The 24815-nt window shown below is 47.2% G+C and overlaps 1 protein-coding gene across 11 annotated transcripts in view; it reads left to right on the top strand.

Annotated features, from left to right (window-relative positions):
- ARL13B (ARF like GTPase 13B) overlaps positions 1–24815 on the top strand; it is an 80404-nt gene that overhangs the window by 40400 nt on the left and 15189 nt on the right. For 10 of the 11 annotated variants that reach the window (XM_073305509.2, XM_073305517.2, XM_073305573.2 and 7 more), the window contains exons 5-7: positions 7433–7538; positions 17513–17715; positions 19464–19578. In XM_073305509.2, the coding sequence (XP_073161610.2) occupies positions 7433–7538; positions 17513–17715; positions 19464–19578 (424 nt within the window). The remainder of the gene's footprint in view (positions 1–7432; positions 7539–17512; positions 17716–19463; positions 19579–24815) is intronic. The other variant, XM_073305584.2, reaches the window with a different exon arrangement.

The raw sequence follows: 24815 nt of genomic DNA, 5'->3' as shown, positions 1-24815 counted from the left end.
AGGCTTAGGTGAGATAAGACTGCTTCAGACAAGGATTGCAGCCGCTGAGTTGTAGTCTCTAGAAATCATGTTCTACATTTGTTTTATTTGTAACCTGTTGTTCTTATTAGCCTTGCTCACTGTCTCTTAAATCTTAAACTTCGTTAATATACTTGTTTTCACTTTAAATTGATTGAAGTTCTGCGTTACGTGAGAGCTGATACTCCGTTGAATCAAACAAGCTTTTGTATGTATGCTATTCCCTTTGCAGTAGTGAACCTTGTAATTACTGTGAGTTCTAGTCAGAGGGGCTAGACCAGGGGTGGGCAAACTTTTTGGCCTGAGGGACACCTCTGGATATGGAAATTGTATGGTGAGCCATAGAATGCTCACGAAATTGGGGGTTGGAGTGTGGGAGGGCTCCTGCTAGGGGTGTGGGCTCTGGGGTGGGGCTGGAGATGAGGAGGTTGGGGCACAGAAGGGTGCTCTGTGCTGGGACAGAGGGTTCGGAGGGTGGGAGGGGGATCAGGGCTGGGACAGGGGGTTGGAGCTTGGGAGGAGGTCAGGGGTACAGGCTCCAGGTGGCGCTTACCTCAAGCAGTTCCCAGAAGTAGCAGCGTGTCTCCCCACTGGTGTAGGCATTGCCAGCCAGCTCTGCATGCTTCTCCATCCACAGATGCCACCCCTGCAGCTCCCATTGCCTGTGGTGGCAGTGCTTGGAGTGGGGGCAGTGTGCGAAGCCCCCTGGCTGCCCCTACATAGGAGCCTCGGGGGGACATGCCACTGCTTCCGGGAGCCATGCGGTGCCATGGCATGCGCAGACTGGGGCCAGCCCCCGACCCCATTCTCCGGGTGGAGTGCTGGAGCAGGGCAAGCCCCAGACCTTGCTCCCCTGCGGGAGCTCGAGGGTCAGATTAAAACATCTGACAGGCCAGATGCGGCCCGCGGGCCGTAGTTTGCCCACCCCTGGGCTAGATACTACAGGGAAAAGTCTTCATAGAATATCAGGGTTGGAAGAGACCTCAGGAGGTCATCTAGTCCAACCCCCTGCTCAAAGCAGGACCAATCCCCAGTTTTTGCCCCATTTTCCCTAAATGGCCCCCTCAAGGATTGAACTCACAACCCTGGGTTTAGTAGGCCAATGCGCAAACCACTGAGCTATCCCTGGGGTTTCGGGTGTTGGATGCACCTATTGTTAAACTGCAAAGTAAAGTAGGACTGGCAGAGTCCTGAGGGGAGAGGTTGAGTGAAAGCAGTGCACTTGTTGCTGTGTCGGTCCCAGGGTACTAGAGAGACAAGATGGGTGAGGTAATTTTTTATTGTTGGTCCAATAAAAGATATTACTTCACCCACCGTGTCTTAGTGGGTGAAAGGCAATTGGAGTACAGGTGCTGACAACCAGCTACCACAAGAAAGACTCTTTCATGAGTGCAGGATAACAAGGTGAGACTCAGTCCTGGGTGTCCTGAGAAAGCATCACATTATACTAAACGCTGTGCTGATACAGTAATGTCGGGTGGGGGGGGGGCAGGGGGTGATTTTTTTTTTTTTTTTTTTTGGTTTTTTTTTTTTGGCAGCCTTTTTTATACGGGCGAAAGCCCTAGTGTAGATGCAGTTATACTGGCATAACCGTGCATGTGCAAGTAGAGCTCATTTTGTTTGCCAAACCAGCAAAGGCGTGCTGGTGTTGATATAAGTTGCATCTATGCTAGGAGGGTTTGCTGTATAGCTCTATACGGAAAACCTTTTATGTAAACCCAGTGTAAACCTGGGCTAAGACAGAATTCAGTAAGTCAGTGGGTGACTTTCACATAATTTAAAAAGGTCTTAATTTAAAGGGTGCACTTTCAATTTAAAAATCATATGTTGTAAGTATTGTTGTACCTATGCACTCAACGTTCCGTGTCACCATTTATGCTCTTTGTTTACTTTTTTTTATGCTTCTCGCACTTGAACAATGAAAGTCAAGTCAGTTGTACTTTTAGGTTTTTAATGCTGCTGTGTTTCAAGCATATCAGGGGAATGTTGATTTGTTTAAAAACTGTTTTCATTGGAAGCTTAGTGTTCCTTTAAATATTTTTCTTAATCTCTGTCTAAGATATTGACACTCATCTTTACAAGGAGATTTCTTTCTTGTTTATGAGCAAACGAATGTTCGGTCACAATGAAGGAAAAAATTAACAGGAAACCAAATTTAAAATTTACCGTTTTAAAGATTTGTTAATGTATAATGAAAGGTCTCTACACACCTACAACAGAAAGAGGAGTAGCCACTCAATTAGAAAATGACCAATAAGTATACCCCTCCCCCCGAATCCCAGCTAGAAATGGTCCTTATTGCATGACAAAATTTTGTGTATGAAGATAGACTTTGCATGCTCTGAACATCAACAGATTTGGGTTATTTTGAAGGAAAGGAAAGAGTGCCCTTCGCAGCTGAGGTCTGCTAATGGAGAATACATACCCAGCCAACAATTTCCTTTCTTTCAGTGGGATCCTGTCTGAATGCCTCCACCAACCACAATTAGAATAGTGTGGTGAGAGGCGAGAATTGGTCTGTCATTTTGGGTGTCATGTTAAAACTCCACCTGGAAACCAGTGCAAATCATAAAGCACAGGTGTCATACAAAATGGTGCATGCTCACCAAGGGTTAGTCTACACTGGCACTTCATTGGCAAAACTTTTGTCATTCAGGGGTGTTTAAAAAAACCCACACACACGCCCCCGAACAACAAATGTGCCGGTCTGAACAGCACTTCGTTGGAAGGAGAGCGCTTCTGCCGACAAAGCTGCTGCCGCTTGTGCGGGGTGTAAGTTGTTTGTCGGCAGGAGAGCGTTCTCCTGCCGACGAACAGCAGCTACGCTGCATGCTTTTTAGTGTCAAGGCTGTAGGGGCATAGCCATATCGTAATGTAGCCATAGTCCAAGAGGGCTGTCACATTCTGTACCAGGTTCAGTGCACTTTGAATTAAGATGCAGTAATCAAGAGCACACTGCAGTAATCTAATCTCAGAGTGACAATTGGTGAATCATGGCAGCAAGATCTGTGTCTAAACATATCACAGTTTCTGGCCCAGGCATGGGTGGGAGATGCTGTGGATCCAACAGTACTTCCAGACTGAATTCTTGTAACAAACTGTAGAAGTACACCCTCAGTTAAGGAAGCAGTTGTAATTGTCACCTTATTTCCTGGTTACTTTCCCCAACCTTCCAGCATCATCGCAATTTTCTCTTGGATTTAACTTCAGCTTCTCATTCATTTCCCAGTCTTCACCATATCTTGAGTAAGGCATTTAATAGCACTGGCTAGATTGGATAAGAGAGGAATAGAGCTGGGGGTCATTTGAGCATGCTGAAAACATTGTTGGCTCTATGCACCAATTGAACAAGATGTGGGAGCAAAATGGAGCCCTGTAGAAACTCTCATATGAGAGCAGTGGGTAGTTCTAAGTTATTGCTTTTCTGTTGCCTCTGGCATTTCCCTGATGGGAATTAAATTGCCAAATTGCAGCTCCATCTGTCTTTTCTGTGGGTTTGCAGACAAGCCAGCTACACCCTATAATCAATGGTATTGAAGGCAGCTGAGTCTATCTGTAGCCGTATTGCTCTTAATCCCTCACCAGGTGATCTGCCAATTCTGTCTAGTGCAGCACCAGTAACATGAATAGTTCTGTAACTAAAGTACGTAGATTAACAAAAGCTGGCAACCTGCCCTTAAAGAGGTGCTGACAGTTTCTGCCAACAGTTGAACCAGTTCTTAAGCACTGGCTTTCTCCAGTCAGGAATGAAATGGGTCCAAAGCACAGGCTATGGTATTGGCTATGGAGATATGGTATTTGGCTCCTCAAATGTAACAACAAACAAATGTAGTGTCTTGCCTTTGTGGAGGTGACAGTTGTTGGGTTTTTTTTTTCAAAAATTCATATACAAGTTTCATCGCAATGGGAGGATTGTGAAAGACTTTTTGATGGTGCTCATTTCAAAATATAATTACTTTTAATGAAATATATTAAGGAGAGGGGGGTGTAATTTTCAGACTTCTTGCTGCTATGCAGTGTTCTTTGCTGTTGCTGGTTTTCTATTTAGTATAGAATCATAGCAGTTACAGAAAGTTCAAAATAACATTACTTTGATTTATGCTTGTATCCCAAAATGTTCTGCATCATCTACAAGCACAGTAGATAGTTACTGTCGCTTTCAGGAGGAGGAAAATAACGCCAGGGAAATATATTGCTAAATGGCAATCTCACAGTTGAAAGATTTGCCAAGGAGCAGTATTGCCATGGTGGAAGGTTTCAAGAATTATTAGTTTTTAATTAAAACAGGTAAAGGGAGGGAAAATGCCATATTGTGTTGCCACCGATCTTTTAATAGCAATGTGGTTGCTCAGAGAACTATTATTCGTTGTACTGATGTCATCAGACTATTTGTTCAATCCTTTTGGAACCAGAGGCATTCAAGAAAAGCTAAATAAGTGGTGGTTTTTTTTAAAAATTTGCCAATTTAACATGTTAAAGTCCCACTAAATAACCTAGGAAATCTTCCAACATTAAAATTTTAAAATGAATCAGTGAATTTGTGTGACTTGCGTTGTTTCTTGTTGTCTAGTTTTACAGAAGATAGTTTGGATTACATCTGTGTCTCTGCATTTGTTTTTTTAGTAAGCAATAATCTATTTGTGTGACTGTAGGTGCCTCAGAAAACTGTCAAACAGCTGATTGCATGTTTATCTTAGTTATGGATCTGGAAAAAGACGACTAAGAAAAAGGTCTCTCTTCAATAAATGCTTTTTCTGAAACATTTAAAGTTAGGATTATTTGCAAAGCTCAAAGTGTTCTCGCGTGCTTCTCTGCATACTGTTTCACTCAGATACAATTATGGTAAAATTGAGAAAAGTACATCACATTATATAGCAGGGATCAGCAACCTTTGGCACGCGGCTCGCCAGGGTAAGCCCCCTGGTGGGCCGGGCTGGTTTGTTTACCTGCCACGTCTGCAGGTCCGGCTGATCGCAGCGCCCACTGGGCGGGTTTCGCTGCTCCAAACCAATGGGGGCTGCAGGAAATGGCGCGGGCTGAGGGATGTGCTGGCCACTGCTTCCCACAGCTCCCATTGGCTTGGAGTGGCGAACCCCAGCCAGTGGGAGCTGCAATCTGCCGAACCTGCAGACATGGCAGGTAAACAAATGGGCCCGGCCCGCCAAGGCGCTTACCCTGGCGGGCCGCATGACAAAGGTTGCCTATCCCTGTTATATAGTATTACAATTTTCAAGAGGTTTTAGTATTTGTGTATTGGGAAGATGGACACACATTGACATGTAATGATGGCGCATTTAATGGAAGAAAATGGTGGGTAATGGGGTAAAACTAAACCAAGCTTTTGGAGAAAGATGATAGGTATAGGCTGGTAAAGCAGATACTTGTAGTCTGTGGTCACACAAGCTGATTTCAAGAGAAGTGAAATACTTCCAAAAGAGTGTTTGGCCTCTGAGAGTGTCCCAAATTTGGGACATGCAGAGTCTGTTAGTTAGTTGGTTTCTGTGGTCTTCCCCAGCAGATTTTGCAGTATTTTCCAAAAGGTTCTGCTTATGAAAATTATTACAAGTGCTTTTGGTTGTAAAAGGGGCCTTGACTAAAGCTGCATGAATAGTGATTCCTGAACAGGATTTGGTCTTTCAGTGCGGTGGCCATCATCTTCCTATGCAAATATATTTGTATCTTCCTCTCTGCTGCCCTGTATACCTAGGACATCCTCCTTGAGTTGATCCTTAAGGCCTTACATGAAGTATGTCTTTTCCCTGTCTTGTAACATAAGAACAAAGGGACCTTCGATTAAACTAAGAGGTGGCAAATTCAAATCTACTATAAGGAAATACTTTTTTCCACACCTCTGATTAGACTGCTGAACTCCATGCAACAACATCCTGTGACAATGACTGAGCAAGATTCAAAGTGGGAGTGGATGTTTATATATAGAACAAGATTATTCAGAATTATAACAGTGACTGGTAACAAAAAGAGAATTAGAATGGAGATAAAACATCATTTTCAGGTTGTAAGCGCCAATCTCTATTAGAGAAAAGACAGAGACCTACATGTGGGCTCATTATCTTGCCTCTGCTTAGTATGGGGTTTCTTGCATCTTCTCTGCAGCATCTGGTGTTGGCCATTCTTAAAAACAGGATATTGGATTATATGGATCATGTCTGATCCAGTATGATGATTCCTATATACCTTCTCCTTTACGTCTCTTTGCTGCAATGTGTATAAGAAATAGGCCAATTTGATGGCACCTTATTGAGAGTAGTAGGTGCTTTGTCAGTTGTATGCTTTTGATTGTATGCCTCCCCCTGCCCCCCACACTTTGGGTGTTGCATGTATTTTGGGCCCCAGATTCTACGGACACCTTCATGCAGACACAAGATTCTGTCCATGCGGAGCAGCTTGCAGGATTGAGACTTAGATTGTACGCTCTCTTTGGAGAAAGGACTGCCTTCCTTTGTACAGCTTCTAGCACAATAGGACCCCAGTCCAGATGAGAGTAGCTGGGTACTGCTGTAATACAACTATAATTCCTATTGATAGTTATGAATCTCTAGAGTCTTATTAGTTTTCTTCCACTGAGGAAGTAAGAGTTGGAGCTATCCCTGACTGACTGCAATCATCTAGATTTCAAGTCATGGGCCTTCAGTAGGTGGAACACTGGAGTATAGGAGGACCTGGAATGGTCTCAAGCATGATCTAGAGCAGTGTTTCTCAATGACCAGTCTGTGGACCAGCGCTGGTCCCTGAGATCTCTCTGACACAGTTTAGGAAGGCAGCAAGCCAGTCCTTGGTATCAAAAAGGTTGACAAACATTGATCTAGAGCAGAGTTACTCAAAGTGGTTGTCTGTGGACTGGTGCCAGTCCGTTAGCCATTGGCTGCCAGTCTGTGCTCACATTGGGGGGAAAAAATTGCCAGACCCCACATCAGAGAGCTTGAGAAGCACTGATCTAGAGGAATGAGGACGGGAGTAGAAGTCGGAGTCCTGAGTTCTAGTACAGAGACTGCCACAGATTTTACTATGTGGCCTTGAATAAATCACTTCGTCCGTCAGAATAAATCACTTCATCCCTCAGCCTGTTTACCCGTTTGTAAAACGTACTTGCCTAATTCATGGGTGCATTATGTGGACTGATATTTGTGTAGTTCTTTGAAAGTTTAAAATGTATGGATTAATAGTTGCTTTTTTATTGAGTAGATAAGGACACCAGAACCATAATTTTTAAACGAGTAACAAGCTAGTTTTCGCTACTTTCCCTCTCTCCTGCTCCCATCCATCCCAAATTAGTCTGAAATATATATATGGAGTTTGTTTTCTGAACTGGCCTCTAACCTGCTTGACTCTGGTTGTGGATCAGAGTGGTAAGTGCCTTTACTTGCCTTCTCACTTTTGGTCATCTTTTCTTTAGGCTGGCAAATAAGCAGGACCGAGAAGGAGCGTTGGCAGAAGCAGATGTAATTGAGTGCTTATCGCTGGAAAAGCTTGTCAATGAGCATAAATGTCTGTGTCAGATTGTAAGTATATCTTACTGTACTTGATTTATTCGTATAAATGTAATGCTTAGGAGAGGTGATAATGTGGTCCTGTAATCCCAGCAAAGATACAGCATGTTGGTCTGCAGTACAAACAGTTCCAGGTCTCACCCTGCCTTTGTGCCCCTTGCCTGTCCAGAAGGAATCCTTTCTAGGGCCCCATCTGTACATGAGCTCAGGCTGAACCAGTTTGAAATCATATTAAAATTATTCTTCTTTGAGTGATTGCTCATGTGTATTCCACAATAGGTGTGCGTGCTCGCCACGTGAACTGGTGCCAGAAGGTTTTGCCCTGACAGTACCCGTAGGGGAGCGACCCCTGGAGTGGTGCCTCCATGGTACAGTATAAGGGGCGCTGTGCGCTCCCCCCACCCTCACTTCCTTCTTGCTGCCATTGAAAGTGCGACGGAACTGCTCTGCTCCAGCTTTGCTGTAGCTTGTCCCCAGAACTGCTTGTTCATTCAGTGTTGGTACCTGTAGTTGGTTAGTTTAGTTCAATTCAGCCAAAGCGCCTGGGCTGGGGCATGCCCTGCGCCCCGGGTTTTAAGTCATGCAACACTTGTAGGCGATCCATGCCAATGAGTGATCCGCACGCAGACTGTTTATGCTGTTTGGGGGAAACCCATCTCAGCGATTGCTGCGAGATTTGCAAGTCCTTTAAGCCTCAGACCGAGAGAGAAAGGGACATTAGGCTCCAGGCTATTCTGATGGAGTTGGTGCTGACCCCGGCTCTGGAGCGCCACTCCAAGTCGGCACCGGGCACTGCGGTGTCGGTGCACGGTGACCCTTCAGCGCCATCAACTAGATGGCACCGCTTCTCGTCTGTGGAACGCACCAAGAAGCCTAGGAAGAGGCCGCCTTTGCCGCAACACAGGAGTAAATCTGGGACAGAGGCTAGACCCATGTCAGGCATGGTCAATCTTAACTGGCCCGTAGGCCTCCGACTCAAGTCTAGCGGAGTAGCGCGGCCCATTCGGAGCAGGCTTCCCCAGATGTCCGGATGCCCTCCACACCGGAGGCCCTGTAAGCGGCCCGGGATGTTACATCCAAGCTGGTACCAGGAGCACTGCTGATGTCGGCCATGCTCTCCAGAGGCAAGCTGCCGCTGGGATCTCTGCAGTCACCCCCGGCTCGGTCCCGGTCGAGGGAACATTCCTGACGCCGTTTGCCACCCAGCAACTGTTGAGAGCAAAGTCCATGTGGACAGCCCTCGACGCCCCCCAGGCTGGCTGTCTGGGTTCCGTCCGATCGGGACTCTCTGCACCACTCCACCTCGAGGAGCGAATACCGGCGGGACCGAGGCAGACGACGCCAAAGTTCCGAGTCTGCTTATAAGAAGTCTCAGGACTATAAGAGGTGCCCGCAGAGGCCATCTTGGCCTGCCCCTCAGCCTGGGTCCTCCAAGGGCAAGCAGGCAGGGAAAAGGCAGTTTTGATGGGATGCCAGGGGGCGCCCTGACAGTTCTCATCTGGGATCCACCCTCAGTAAAGCTTCCCTTCTCCAATCGGTTGTGTGCTTTCCTTCCGGAGTGGTCGCGGCTAACCTCGGACCTATGGGTCCTCAACACCATCTCCCGGGACTACACTCTCCAGTTTACTTCTTCCCCACCCAACTCACCCCTCGCACGAGGCTCTGCTTGAATAGGAGGTGGGGCAGCTCCTGGGCCTAGGAAGCAGTGCCGGAGGAGTTCAAAGGCGTGGGATACTACTCCCACTATTTTCTTATCCCGAAGGCCAAAGGGGCAGCTCAGGCCCATCTTGGACCTGCGAGGCCTGAACCAGTACATGGTGAAGCTCAAGTTCCGCATGGTCTTCCTAACCTCCATCATCCCCTCCCTGGATCCCGGGGACTGGTACGCCGCCCTCGATCTGCTGGACGTGTACTTCCATATTCATACATTTGAGGGGCACAGATGCTTTCTCCGTTTCATTGTGGGGCGGGAACACTGCCAATTTACTGTCCTCCCATTTAGCCTGTCCAGCTTTGGTTGGCCTCAGAGTTCTCCCAGGCCAGGGACAGGATGGACAAAGTGCTCACCTCCCTAAGGAGGTGGTCCTCCCCGAGAAATACGTTCAGGGGCAGGGCCACGTCACTGGAACTGGTGTCTGACGCGTCGGACCTGCGATTGGGGGGGCCCCACATGGGGAGCGTTTAGACCCAAGGTCTGTGGTCGGCTCAGGATTTGACCCTACACATAAATGTCAAGGAGCTCAGGGCGGTATGGCTGGCATGCATGGCCTTCCGCTTGCACCTGGAGGGCTGGGTGGTCAGGGTCCTCACGGACAACACCGCCTCGATGTTCTACATCAACAGGCAGGTCGGGGCCAGATCCTCTGCCCTCTGCTGCGTAGCCCTCAGGCTGAGGCACTTTTGTATAGCCCACGACATCTGCCTACAGGCCTTCCATCTGCTGGGCGCTCGGAACGTGAGGGCGGATTGTTTGAGCATGGACGACTACTTCTCAGCACGAGTGGTCTCTCGACCCAGAGGTGGTGCACAGACTTTTCCAAGTGTGGGGAACTCCTCAGGTGGACCCGTTCGCATCTTGGCAGAACCATTGCTGTCCCCGGTTTTGCTCTGGAGGGGGCTGGGACGGGGAGCTGTCTCAGATGCCTTCCTCCTGTCCTGGTCAGGCAAGTTTCTGTATGCCTTCCCCCTGTTCCCACTGATTGGCAGTGTCCTGGAAAAGATAAAGATGGACAAGGCCTGGGTCCTCCTGATTGCCTTGGCATGGCCCAGGCAGCATTGGTACGGGACCCTCACGGGCCTGGCGGTTGCCCCGCCATGGCCGTTGCCGGCCCTCCCAGACCTGCTATCCCAGGACCAGGGCCGCCTCCTCCATCCCAACCTAGCGACATTCAAACCTCATGGTGTGGCTGCTCAATGGTTAGGTAAGGAGGAAAGGACGTGCTCGAAAGCAGGTGGCCCTCCACGCGATGAGCCTACTTGGCAAAGTGGTCTTGGTTTTCCAGATGGGCGGACAAGTGGGGAGTCTCCCAGTGGCCAGCTTATTCTGGACTACCTCCTTCACCTTAGAGCCCGGGGCCTGGTGCCCTCGTCAGTGAAGGTGCACCTGGTGGCCATATTGGCCTACCATCTGCCGGTGCAGGGCCACATGTTATTCTCCCATGCTATGACCGGCTGATCCCTTACGGGATTGGATAGTCTCTTCCCATACATTCGGCCCCCAGTCCCACAGTGGGATCTGAACCTGCTGTTGGCCTGCTTCACAGGTTCCCCATTTGAGCTGCTAGCTACATGCTCCTGGTCGCACCTCTTGTGGAAAGTAGCCTTCCTGGTAGTGATCACGTCAGCTAGGCGGGTCTCGGAACTCAGGGCCCTGACCTCCGAGCCCCCGTAATTGGTGTTTCATAAAGATAAGGTCCAGCTCCGTCTACACTCCTCGTTCCTCCCGAAGGTGGTCTCCGTCAATCACATGGGTCAGGACATTTTTCCCGATCCTCTGCCCCAAGGCCCATATGTCCAGTAAGGAACGCCACCTCCACACGCTGGATGTGAGACAGGCTCTGGCTTTTTACCTGGAGCGGGCTAAGCTGTTTAGGAAGTCCTCGCAGCTCTTCATCGCCTCGGCCGAACGCATGAAAGGTCAGCCGATCTCCACTCAGCTGCTCTCTAACTGGATCACCTCGTGCAGCTGTACATGTTATGACCTGGTGGGAATCCCTCCACCACCAGTTGTGAGGGCACACTCAACTAGGGCGTAGGCCTCATCAGCTGCCTTTTTGGCCCATGCCCCCATTCAGGACATTTGTAGGGCTGCCACGTGGTCTTTAGTTCACACGTTCACCTAGCACTACGCGATAGTCTCCCAAACCAGGGAAGACGCCGTGTTTGGCAGGGCCGTACTCCATCCCGAGAGTCTGTGAACTCCTACCCACCTCCAACAGAAATAGCTTGGAATCACCTATTGTGGAATACACGTGAGCAATCACTGGAAGAAGAAAAGACAGTTACCTTTTCCGTAACTAGTGTTCTTCGAGATGTGTTGCTCCTGTGTATTCCACATCCCGCCCTCCTTCCCTTCTGTCGAAGTTGTCTGGCAAGAAGGAACTGAGGGTGGGGGGAGCACGCAGCGCCCCTTATACCACTCCATGGAGGCGCCACTCCAGGGGTCGCTAGGGGCGCTCCCCTATGGGTATTGCTAAGGGGAAAAACTTCCGGTACCAGTGCACGTGGCAAGCATGCACACCGATTGTGGAGTAGACATGAGCAACACATCTCGAGCACCAGTTATGGAAAAGGTAACTATCTTCTCATGAAGAAAAGGAGTACTTGTGGCACCTTAGAGACTAACCAATTTATTAGAGCATAAGCTTTCGTGAGCTACAGCTCACTTCATCAGATGCAGTGGCAGTTTCCACGATATGCATCTGATGAAGTGAGCTGTAGCTCTCAAAAGCTTATGCTCTAATAAATTGGTTAGTCTCTAAGGTGCCACAAGTACTCCTTTTCTTTTTGCGAATACAGACTAACACGGCTGTTACTCTGAAACCTATCTTCTCATACTAACTTGGTTTAAAGATTGTTTGGTCAGCCAGTATTGTTAGATCCAAACCTTGTTAAAAACAGAAGAGGAAACTGGGTTCTAACCTTGGATTCTTATTAGGTTTTAAACACAGTTTTTTCAAATAAGATTTTGGCCCCATATTTGTGCTCTCACCTAACCTTCTTTAAACGGAGTTACCACAAACTGGATCTTTTTGTGAAAAAAATTGGGGACGGGTTGGTCTTAGTCCAATTTGCCAGTAAAGAAGTGTTCACAAAGAAAATAATCACAGCCAAGGCTATGGCTATCTCAGACATAATTAGGGTCTCAAATTTACCATGTGTCCACATTGGGGCTCAAACTGTGTGTTTTCAAAACAGTGCTTCAAAAGCTGAACAGATAACCATTGAACATGGGCTAGCAAATCTTGGTCGCTACCTAGTGTAACTGACACAAAAACATCAAGGGCCACTGGTTTGAATTCCACTACCAATCCCCTGAGCCATGTAGGCCTACCTAGTTATATGTTTTCTTTCAGTGATCCATTTTGAATCAGAGTAGTATAACCTGTAGTTGAGTTGATTTCCTGCTCTTCCCCCTGCACCCACCCACCTACATTGCCAAATTGTATCATCAGTTTTTAAAGTGGAAACAAAAGCATTATAAAGTAAAATTACCTTAGTTTTAAAGCTAATGGCAGTCAGATTATTAATGAGTTACATATTGTTACAAGAAGTTGCAGTGAATGACGGCATATTTTTTTTGGATTTAGCATCAAGATCACTTGATGTAACGAGGATTTGACTTTATAACACTAGCTTTGATAGTGTGAAGTCTTTTTCACATAAGGAAATATTTGTAGGGAAGATACTTTCAAGTGACTCATTGCACTGCTATAATCTCTCCAAGAATGAGATCTTCCATCCTATTCACTTTTCTCTCTAGATTGTTCATCCTTCAGTTTATCGTCTAGTTTATATATTTGGTACTGTCACGTAAAGCAGTTCTATCCATGCTGCAGCTTTGATCTACAGCAGGCCGCTTCACCATGTTCTTCAAGAATCTAACTGGTCTACACTACAGAGTTAGGTTGACATAAGGCAGCTTACATTGAGCTAACTCTGTAAGGCTCCACACTAAAATGTCGCTCCCGCCAATGTAAGTTGCTCACTATTCTGACTTAACTCCATCTCCACAAGAGGTATAATGTTAAGTTGATGTAGTTAGGTCGACGCAGTGTCCATATAGACAGTTTTCAGAGGAACAGCCGTGTTAGTCTGTATTCGCAAAAAGAAAAGGAGTACTTGTGGCACCTTAGAGACTAACCAATTTATTTGAGCATGAGCTTTCGTGAGCTACAGCTGTAGCTCACGAAAGCTCATGCTCAAATAAATTGGTTAGTCTCTAAGGTGCCACAAGTACTCCTTTTCTTTTTGCATATAGACAGTGTTGCTTACATTGTCTATTGCTGCCTGAGGCTGACAGCTGGAGTCCTGCTGCTGCCTCCTAGTGAGGGAGGAGAGCCAAAGCTTGGGCGGCAGGGCTCAGGCGGTCAGCCCTGGGCCGCAAATGCTCCACAATGCCCCAGGCTGTCAGTTAAATTGGTGCAAGTTCTCCTGGTGAGGACGCGCACTGCCATCAGAAGGAGCATAATGTGGACATTAAATATCAAATTAATTGCTGCAGTGGTTGTACGTTGACTTAAGTCGACTTAATTTTGTAATGTAGACATGCTCTCCAGAGAAAATTCTGATAACAAAAATTAGTAAAGAGTGCAAAGACAACCCCCCCCCCCACTAATTTTGCCAAATACAGTTGCACTTGAATGGCTTATGTAGCAAGACACGCAAATGCAGAGAACTCACTGCGTATCCTGAAGAACCGGAAGTTGGGATTTTTCTCCCTTTGTCTCTAGGAAGTCTGAGACTTAGCCTAGATGTTTTATCTTGGCTCAGAAGGGCTTTCCCGTCGCTCAAAGGATAATTCCCAAACAACCAACCTGTCTCCAAAATTAATTCAGTAAAGGTTGGATAGAGTGTATGACTAGATTAAAAAAAGCTTTGTTTCCTAGCAACATAAGAATTGCCATACTGGATCAGACCTGCAGTCCATCCTAGTCCCTTACTCCTTTCAGTTAGAGGTGATGACTGTGAAATCTATGATTAAATGTAAAATGCCTGTTTTAATTTGGCTGCTCTCCAGAGTCATGAAATGAGTGTAGACTCTCACCGTTCTGTCTGGTGCAGGCTTTTTCATTTGTAGAACTTTGACAGTATATCTTACTATATAGGTCAGGGGTGGGCAAACTTTTTGGTCCGAGGGCCACATCTGGGTGGGGGAATTGCATGAGGGGCCATGAATGTAGGGCTGGGGCAGGGGCAGGGGGTTGGGGTGTAGGAGGGAGTGCGGTGTGCAGGAAGGGGCTCAGGGCAAGGGGTTGGGGCGGAGGAGGGATGTAGGGTGTACGAGGGGGCTCAGGGCAGGGGGTTGGGGTGCAGGAGGGGTCCGGGATGCGGCAGGGGGTTGAGGTGCAGGAGGTGTGTAGCTGGGGGCTCAGGGCAGGGGCTCAGGGTTCAGGGTGCAGGAGGATTTGGGGTGTGGGCTCTGGCCGAGTGCGGCACTGCTTACCTTGAGCGGCTCCAGGGTGGCAGCGGCATGCAGTGGGGCTTAGGCAGGCTCCCTGGCCCTGCGCCCCTCTCAGAAGCAGACAGCACCATGTTCCTGCAGCCCCTTGGGGGAGGACGGGGGGGCAGAGGCCTCCATGTGCTCCCCTCGACTGCAGTTCCCTACCCCGAAGCTCCCATTGGCTGCAGTTCCCTGTTCCCGGCCAAAGGAAGTGGCGCGGGCCCTGCAGCACCATGGGGGTGGCAATCCCGCTGGCTGGATCCAAAGACCTGATGGGCCATAGTTTACCTACCCCTGATATAGGTGGTTTGCACTCTATATTTGGAGCATAAGAAAGCAAAGAAAAACAGGGTCTTTAGGAAACTTCTAAGACCGCACAAGCCTTGACTGTTCACAAGTCTGTACACGTTAGAGACAATTTCTGGAGGAATACCTATAACAAGGACACTTTCTCTAAAAGCGTTAACAGAATGTTTTGTAAAGATCTGAAAAACTACTGTAACCTCTTTCTCAAAACTCTGAAGTGGTCTAAGCCAGTGGCCCCCAACTTTTTCTGTTGTCCTTGCCCCTTACCAGTGTTCCCTCTAATTTTTTAGGTCCATGTGTGGAATGAATTTTGTTATGTGCACCAATATGGAGGTGATGTGTGGTGGGGGTGGGGCCCAGGGGTTGGGAGTGTGTGTGTGGGGGGGGGTCAGGGCTGAGGGAGAGGGTTCTAGTGCAGGGGGCGGGGTGAAGGCTCTGGCTGGGGGTGCAAGCTCTGGGGTGGGGCTGGGGATGAGGGGTTTGGGATGTAGGCCCCCTGGGGCTGCGGCAGGGAGAGAGGACTCCCCCGAAGCCCTTTCTTGCCACAGCAACTTGAAGCCAGGTGATAGGCACCTCTCCGCAGCCACAGCAGCTCTGGTGGGGCTGTGCTTGGCAAGGCCAGGGGAGGGGCTCCGCTCCCCACCTGCGCGGCCCTTTATAGCCAGCTGTGCAGCTTAGAGGGAACTTAGCCCCTTGCCCGCAATGGAACTTGTCTGTGCCCTCCACCCAGAGCTGCGGTCAGGAGCCACTGAGAGCGGGGGCTGGGCGCATGATATCCTGAAACGATACAGTGCCTGTTTTTTCAGAAGTACTGAGGGCCCATAGCACTGACGTCAGCAAGAGCTGCAGGTGTTCAGTATTTCTGAAAATCAGGCCCTTAATGTCTCCATTTAAAACTCTTGCTAAAGTATTTAAGATTATGGATTCCTACAGGGAAATGTCTCCTCCTACATTCCATTATCTCTAACAGAACCAGGAAGCTAACTTGTTTCCTCTTGCTCAACTTTAGTAGTATGTCACAAGTTTCTGTGAAAGACATGCCCTAGTTTTCTAATATATGCCATGCCAAGATAGGAATTAAGAAGTGTTTTCTCAATAAACTTTTCCAAAGAGGTTTTTTTCTCAAAATGCACAGAGCTGTCAGCTCTGTCTTGTTAGATCAAAGAAATTTACAAACTGAGAACACTGACGTACTTGTAAGGACTGTATTGGCCCTTCGTGTGTCAAAGAATGTATTATGGAAGCTAAGTGTGGTAGGTCTTATTTGTCTTTTTTACAAAACACACTACATAGTCGTTTTCACTTCCTAGACAGAAAAGATTGACTTCTGTGCAACTTGATATGGTCAGTCAAGAGCATCTTCATCCCTTATAAAAGTCATGCTAGTCTTGGGGCACAGTGTTTTCCCCTTAGCTCAGAGTGTTGACAGTTTCCAACATCATTCATTTTATTATGCAGAAAAAAAATGATTTAAAGAAAACTCACAATGAAACTTGCAGATATCCTACCAACAAGCAAGTGATTTGTAACCCCCAATTACATTTAATGTATTTACCATTATAGTATCTATTAATTTGAAAATACTGTCACTTCCTATATCCAGATATAGTCTCTGTGAGACTTTGGAGTTAGTTACTGCCATGCTGCAGAAAGCCCTGTAAACAGCTAATGAGGGAAACCAAGTCAGAGGATATGATGGTGCTACCTGTTGATCTTCTCAGTGATTTGGCTCTACCATCAGATGCTGCAGCTTTCACTGGTAAACAACATGCTGATTTAAACCTAGGAAGGTGAACACAGCTCTCTAGAGTGCAGGAGCATATAATGATAGAGCCAAACTGGGATTGTGGTGTAGTAGGTCCTTAGCAGGTAATATTGTTTTCTTCTGTAAGTTGTTTATAAACTCCATGCACAGTTTTGGTGCTTTATGTATAATTAAAAAAATAGTGATCAAAGGCATGAACATTTGGTTGGTGATATAATCGCGGGAGAATAAACTACTTTATTATGAAAACAATTAATGGAAAACTTTTTTCTTTCATTTTTAAAGTAGCATGAACAGTTTAGCTGTTATGCAGAGGAAGGCTTAAGGGGTCAATCAGTCATTAGAGAATGGATCGACTTCTGAAGTTGCTATATTTGGATTTGCAAGGAAAAGATGGAATGCATAATTTAGACTACTCATAAAGCAGTGCTATTGTGAGAAGAATATGGTTGGATTCTCATGGTACTTGTGAGTGGGACAGAGGAATTGTGTGCCCATCTTTATTGACTCTAGAGAATTCTACTGTTACTGGAGTGGGACTGGAAATAAGGAATTTGGATGAAACTCATGATTTACATGTTGGCAAAAAACTCTTAAATTTACAAGATATTTTAAATGTGTAGTGCTTTAGCTGAAACAGTATTTTGAATACATACTAACCATTTGCTAAGACTTCATTGTTTATAATTTAGGAATGTGATCAGAGATATAATTTATTCTTTTTCCCCTTTACTTTCTCTATTAAATTTACAGGAGCCTTGCTCAGCTGTCATGGGCTATGGGAAAAAAATTGACAAATCTATAAGAAAAGGTCTGTATTGGCTGCTACATACTATAGCAAAAGATTTTGATGCCTTAAATGAGCGCGTACAAAAAGACACAACAGAGCAAAAAGCATATGAGGAACAAGAGAAGCGAGAAAGAGCTGAACGAGTAAGGAAGATACGAGAAGAAAGGTATTCTACCTTCCTTGGCTTTCTTTCCTCCACATGAAGGGGTTCCATGAATAAAACCGTCATGTTAACGATTCGTTGTGGAGAATTCTCTGAAAACATCCACTCAGTGTTCAGCAGCAGTCAAAAAAGTTAACAGAACGTTGGGAATCATTAAGAAAGAGAGAGATAATAAGACAGAAAATATCATCTTGCCTCTATATAAATCCATGGTTCGATTACATCTTGAATACTGCATGCAGATGTGGTTGCCCCATCTCAAAAAAGATATATTGTAATTGGAAAGGGTTCAGAAAAGGGCAACAAAAATAAGGGGTATGGAACAGCTGCCATATGAGGAGAGAGTAATAAGACTGGGACTTTTTAGCTTGGAAAAGAGATGACTAAGGGGGGATGTGCTGGAGGTCTATAAAATCATGACTGGTGTGGAGAAAGTAAATAAGGAAGTGTTGTTTACTTCTCATAACACAAGAACTAGGGGCCACCATATGAAATTAATAGGCAGCAGGTTTAAAACAAAAGGAAGTAATTCTTCACACAACGCATAGTCAACCTGTCGAACTCCTTGCCAGAGGGTGTTGTGAAGGCCAAGACTGTAACAGGGTTCAAAAAAGAACTAGAGAAGTTCATGGAGGATAGGTCCATCAATGGTTATTAGCCAGGATGGGCAGGGATGGTGAGTCATCCTCCCAGCTGTAGACTTTGTTATTTCTGACAGCAATTGGGGGTTCAGATTTAACAGTTATCATGGAACTTTCATTTGGCTATTTGCATCAGGTAAATCTCTTGTCATGAGATATTTGTATGTATTAATAACTCAGGTGGAATTCTGTTTCAATCTATACTTTAATAACTTCCCAGATTGGTTACTGCAATTCCATTCAGACAGGTCTCCCCAAGAGTTCCCTCTAAGTGCAGTTACTTCAGAATGCATCAGCCAGAGAATTTATTCACATCAGTTTTAATCAGCACTACACCTGTTCCCAGGCATTGCCTTGGGTGTGCGCTGTTCAAGTGATTATAAATTTAAGTAAACAACCAAAGTTCTCATGCAAGGCTTTAATTAGCCAGTTAGAATTACCCATAAAGGACTTCTGTGAAATGTAGTGCTGTAGTACCAATGCTGAGCTATCAGCAGTCCCGCGTTTACCTTAGTATTAATCCAAGGAAAAGCCGTGCTAGATAAATTGCAAGGATTTAATGTAGTACAGGCCCTTTCTACCAAGCATCTGCTCTAAATACAGATAACACCCCAATGTACTGGCCAATACTTCATTCTTCCTGAACTCATGTCAAAGCCCAGGTGAAACAAGTGGGCCCTGTAGAAAGGATGCAGTGAAAATGGACAAATATGGGCTAAAGCACAGCAGGGATCAGAAGACATTCCAGAGCCATTATTCAGAACATCCTGCTAGCAGCCCTGTCTGTAGCTTGTAGAGGGGGAATCAGCCTGTAGCTCTGCTGATCATAACTGTGGCAGCATGTTGTGAGGAGGGAGGCAGTTTCAGGTAGCCTGGTCCCAGGCCATTTAGAGCTAAATAATTGATTTTATGGAGTTAGTTTTCAATCTTTCTTTTTTTAGGTTAGCTTAAAACTCCATCAGTTTGGAGTACAGTATTCAAAACACAAAGACAACTGTAAAAAAAACAATCTAGCATGAGTTGGGGGATGAATTAGTTGACCTAATAAGTGTTCTAATATTTCTGATTCTATTGCTTCAAGATTCTTCTGTTTTTTAACCAAAAAAATAGAGAACAAAGGGAGAGAAAAGAAACTGAATGTGAAGGAAGAAATGTACCTAAGGAGGTTGACTCTGAGCCAATTTCTAGCAACCCCTTCCAGCCAATATCTACTGTAATCACTGAGGTAGGAATATTTAGAAATGTCAATCATATTGGACCTACAGTTAACAGAGGTATCTGAGCAATTATACAAATCTGGGCTCTTGAGAGTTTTGTTCATCTATAAAGTTGCATACACATTGTGATAGCTTTCATCATGAGAATCTTGGTTTCTTTTGAGTGTTTGTTCTTGTCCATTCCATGTTACCTGTGTAACATGCCACATGCACTGTTGCTGGAGATTTTACCCTCAGTGGTATCTGTCAGGCCGGCTCTAGCACCCTCTGCAGCTGCGTGCTTATGTGTCGCTATAAGGGGCACTGCCAGCCACGTACCCTCTCATTTACTTTTTACCGCTCATGACAGTTGCTGGAACGACCCCACTTGCTCTGGCAAGGCTTTCTTGTCAGTGGTTTTTGGACTCTAACTTCATTCTTAGTTATCATAGTTCAGTGTATATAGTTTTTGTAATTAGTGTTAGTGTACATAGTGTAAATATGTAGTTCCTGGGACTCCTTCACCCCAAGGCCTGGGCATGCCCTGGTGCCCAGGCTTCAAGCCTTGTACCTTCTGTGGCAAACCTGTGCCTGTGAGTGACCCACGTTCCAGCTGCTTGAAGTGCTTGCAGGAGACTCACTTGAAAGACAAGTGCCAGATGTGTCAGAACTTCAGATCCTGCACTAAAAAAGACAGGGACATTAGTCTGACAGCTATCCAAATGGAAGCCGCCCTCATGGATTCAGCACCAAGCACACTGGCGTCAGCGTGAAGCACTCTGGCACTGAGCTCTTCCCAGTACCATTCACCATCTCCAGTGCCAAGGAAGAAGCAGAAAAGGCAATTCACCGACAGAAAGTGCTCACTGGTGCAGAAAAAAGGCAAGCGGAGGAAGGCAGCACAGTGAGACCCATGCCAGGCTACTCTTCCTCTCCTGGTCCTGTGATGGCACCGTCGACTCCACGTAAAGCATTGAGTCCAGTGTGGGACCCTCCTCTGACACCTGGAAGCCACTGTGGTACCAGTGGTCTGACCGATCCATAGACCCTGGGGGCTTTTCAATGGGACATCTGTCAGTTCCAGTGACCGGAAGTAGGAGGGAACAAGGAGCGTCAGGATTCTTCCCAGCACTTGGCCCCCTGGCACTCTCTAAGGAAAAGCCATCCCTGATCCCGGTGTCAAGATGACCTTATGTGCAACCTAAAGCCCTTCACCAGTACCCAGCCTATCTGCCACTGGACTTCAGTTCCAGTCCCCCTGCCGGCACCTGACCAATGGGCCACTGGCCTATGCCATAGCCTTACTGGAATCCCTGAGGGTTTTCCCCAGTACCAGGTCCTACCTCCCATCGCTCCTACTTGGTGGTTTCCAAGAGATGGGCTACTGCTCCTTCCCACTTGGCACCAGACCCCGACTGCGATACCGACCCCGATACCAATGTTCAGGAGTTGGCTCAGGTGAACATACTTGAGGAAGAGGAAGGAGCCCCTCTGATGCAAGCTACCTCCTCATCCTCCCTAGACGAGGCTGTCCCGGGACCCAGTAGCCTGCTTCCATAGGATGACTTCAGGGCCCATCAGACCTTCTGAATCAGGTGGCTGTGGACCTGGGTCTCGAAATTTGAGTAGCTCAGAGGCATCACACAGCCTTATTGATATCCTGGTGGCAGCAGCTCCCTCCAAAGTGGCCTTACCCATCAATGAGGCAGTAATGGGACCAGTCAAGTCCCTGTGGCAAGCTCCTTCTCTGTCCCCCACCTCAGAGAGGGCAGAGAAGAAGTATTATGCCCATGGTTCAAATACATGTACTCACACCCTTTCCTCCTCAGGGTCCCTGGTGGTGCCTGCAGCAAATAGGGACAGGCAGGGCCAGTCGAGTGCAACCCCCAAACAAAAGGACGCTAAGAGACTGGACCTTTCTGGAAGAAAGGTTTATTCAACGGGTACCCTTCAACTGCATCTCTCCAACCAGCAAGCTTTGATGGAGAAATACGATTATAATCTATCAGACTCCTTGGCTAATTTTAGGATTCCTTACCCCAAGATTCAAGGCAGGAGTTTGCTGCCCTCATGGAGCAGAGTAGGAATGTGGCCAGGACCTCTCTCCTGGAGGGTCTGGATGCTGCCGACTCAGCAGCTAGGATAATGGCCTTCACTGTCACCATGAGGCGTTATTCTTGGCTCCAGTCCTCCGGGCTTCCTCACAGGGTCCAACGGTCCATCCAGAGCCTCCCCTTTGAAGACTCCTCTCTTTTTTCGGAGCAGACAGACGCGAGACTTCATGGCCTAAAGGACTCGAGAGCCACCCCATGGTCTTTAGGCGTTTACACTCCATCAGCTTCTACAAGAGTAAAGGGAGAGGTTATAAATGGCACCAACCACTCCCGTCGGGCTCTCAGAGGTACTCTGGGGGGCCTAAGAAGGCTTTTTAAAGGTGTGTCAGAGGGCACTGTGCCAGTCACCATTTCGGATCTGACTCCCCTTTTTGTTTTGGACTGTCTGTCCCTATTCAGCCCAGCATGGTCATACATAACATCAACCCATTGGGTCCCAAGTACAGGGACAGTCAGGTATACCCATGAGTTTTTATCCACCTCTCCCTCCCATCGCTCTTCAGGCACCCATCTCATGAGCAACTCCTCGTCCAGGAGGTTCAATCTGTCCTACAGATGGGGGTTGTGGAGGAGGTTCCACAAGACTTGAGAGGGAGGGGGTTTTATTCCTGGTATTTTCTAATCCCAAAGGAGGCCTCTGGCCCATCTTGGACCTGCATCACCTCAACAGAAACTGAGGTTCCGCATGGTCTCCCTGGCTTCCATCATTCCCTCCCTGGATCCAGGAGACTGGTACGCCACCCTCGACTTAAAGGACGCATACTTTAACATTTCTGTCGTCTTTGGCCACAGAAGATTTCTCAGCTTTATAGTTGGTCAATACCATTACCAATTCACTGCTGTTCCCTTTGGCCTATTGGCAGCCCCCCAAGTTTTCACAAAATGTATGGCGATAGTAGCAGCCTTCGTCAGACGGTGAGGTGTCCAGCTCTACTCGTACCTTGACTGGCTGATCACAGGTTGGTAGCAGGCTTAAGTACAGAACAGTATCAGCATGGTCCGAGCCACCTTCCGATCGCTGGGTCTGTTGGTAAACGAGCAGAAGTCACTCTTTTCTCAGTTCAGAGAATAACATTTATTGGGGCGGTGCTCGACTCAACCTAAGCCAGAGCCTTTCTGCTGGAGGCCTGATTCAAGCCCATGTCAGACCTGATATCCAGTGTCAAGGTCCACCCAATCACGACAGCTCAGGTTTGCTTCAAGCTATTGAGGCACATGGCAGCATATACTTCAATCTCGGATGTGTCAGACTTAGAGTGGGGAGTCGAACTCAGAACTCAGGGCCTCTGGTCCCAAGAGGAACTCTCCCTGCACATAAATGTCAGGGAGCTCAGGGCAGTACGCTTAGCATGCCAAGTGTTCCTTCCCCAGATCTCAGGCGAGGTGGTGCAAGTTCTGAGAGACAATACTGTGGCCATGTTTTACATCAACAAGCAGGGTGGGGCTTGATCTCTGGCCCCGTGTCAGGAAGCCATCCATCTGTGGGACTTCTGTGCAAAGCACTCCGTTCATCTTGAGGTGTCCCATCTCCCGGGAGCGCAGAATGTATTGGCTGATAAGCTCAGCAGTTCCCTTTTCTCTCACCACGAGTGTTCCTTTCACCTTTGGTCATCAGGTTCATCTTCCAAAGGTGGGGGCCTCCCCAGGTGGACCTGGTTACTACCAGGCAAAACAGGAAGTGCCATCAGTTTTGTTTGCTGCGCAGGCACAGCCCAGTCTCCCCCTCCAATGCTTTCCTCCACCCATGGACAGATCTCCTATTCTATGCCTTTCCCCCGATCCCCTTGGTTCACAAGGTCCTCCTAAAAATCAAACGGGACAAGGTGAGAGTTATTCTGATAGCCCTGGCATGGCCATATCAACACTAGTTTGGCATGCTCTTGGAGAGCGGCAACCCCACTCTCTCTCACTCCCACTCGATCCAGATCTAATTTCACAAGACCGTAGCTGGTTGCTTCCCCAAACCTCGTCTCCTTGCACCCAACTGCGTGGATTTTGCATGGCTGAACCCAGAAGAACAGGCTTGCTCGGAACAGGTCCAGCAGATCTTTCTAGGTAGTAGACAGGCTTCCACCAAGGCTACCTACCTGGGCAAGTAGAAGCATTTCCTGATTTGAGCTTCTCAATCCACTCTCTCTCCATCTCAATCTTCCCTCCAGTCTATCTTGGTCTGTTTCCTTCACTTAAAGCAGCAGGGCCTGGCTCTCATATCTATCAAGGTACTCTTAGCAGCCATCTCAGCATTCCACCCTCCAGTGAACAGCAGGTTTGGTTTTTTTTCCAGGCGATGACCATACGGTTTCTCAAGGGGCTGGAGAGGCTGTGTTCTCAGGTCCGTGAGCCGACCTCCCCATGGAACTTAAACCTGGTTCTGTCAAGACTCACAGGTCTCCCCTTTAAGCAGTTAGCATCGTGCCCCCTGCTACTTCTCTCTTGGAAGGTTGCCTTCCTAGTGGTGATCACCTCAGCCAGAAGGGTCTCTGAAATCCAGGTCTTTATGTCAGAACTGCCTTACTATACTGTGTTCTTTAAGGTCCAACTGTGCCCCAATTTGGCTTTCCTACCAATGGTGGTATCACAATTCCATAACAAGCAAGCCATTTTCCTACCAGTCTCTTCCAGAAACATCACAAGAACTCTGAGGAATGGCGGCTTCACTCGGACGTTAGGCTTGCCCTTGCTTTTTATATTGAGAAGGACAAAACCCTTCTGCAAGTCCACACAACTCTTTGTAGCAATAGCGGAAAGGATGAGAGGGCTTCCTGTGTCCAACCAGAGGATCTTGTCCTGGATAACTGCCTGTATTTGGGCCTGCTATGAGCAGGCGAATGTCCTGCCTCCGTCCTTCTTAACCGCTCACTCCACACAAGCCCAGGCTTCATCGGCAGCATGTCTCACGCAGGTCCAAATTCAGGACATCTACAGAGTCGCAACCTGGTGGTTGGTGCATACCTTCGCATCCCACTACAGCATTGCCCAAGGCAGTTACAGAAGAGTGTCCATGAACTCTGAGCCCACCTCCTGGGGTACTGCTTGGGAGTCATCTAACCTGGAATGGGCAAGAGCAACACAACTCAGAACAAGTTGCAAAAGGTTAGTAAGTGTTTTTTGTGTGCTGTGAAGTTGTATCAGTAATCTAACAATAAAGAAAT

This window comes from Lepidochelys kempii, chromosome 1 (genome assembly GCF_965140285.1).
Source record: "Lepidochelys kempii isolate rLepKem1 chromosome 1, rLepKem1.hap1, whole genome shotgun sequence".
Classification (NCBI taxonomy): domain Eukaryota; kingdom Metazoa; phylum Chordata; order Testudines; family Cheloniidae; genus Lepidochelys; species Lepidochelys kempii.
Note: the sequence above shows the minus strand (reverse complement) of the source record. Positions and strands in the feature narration are given on the sequence as shown.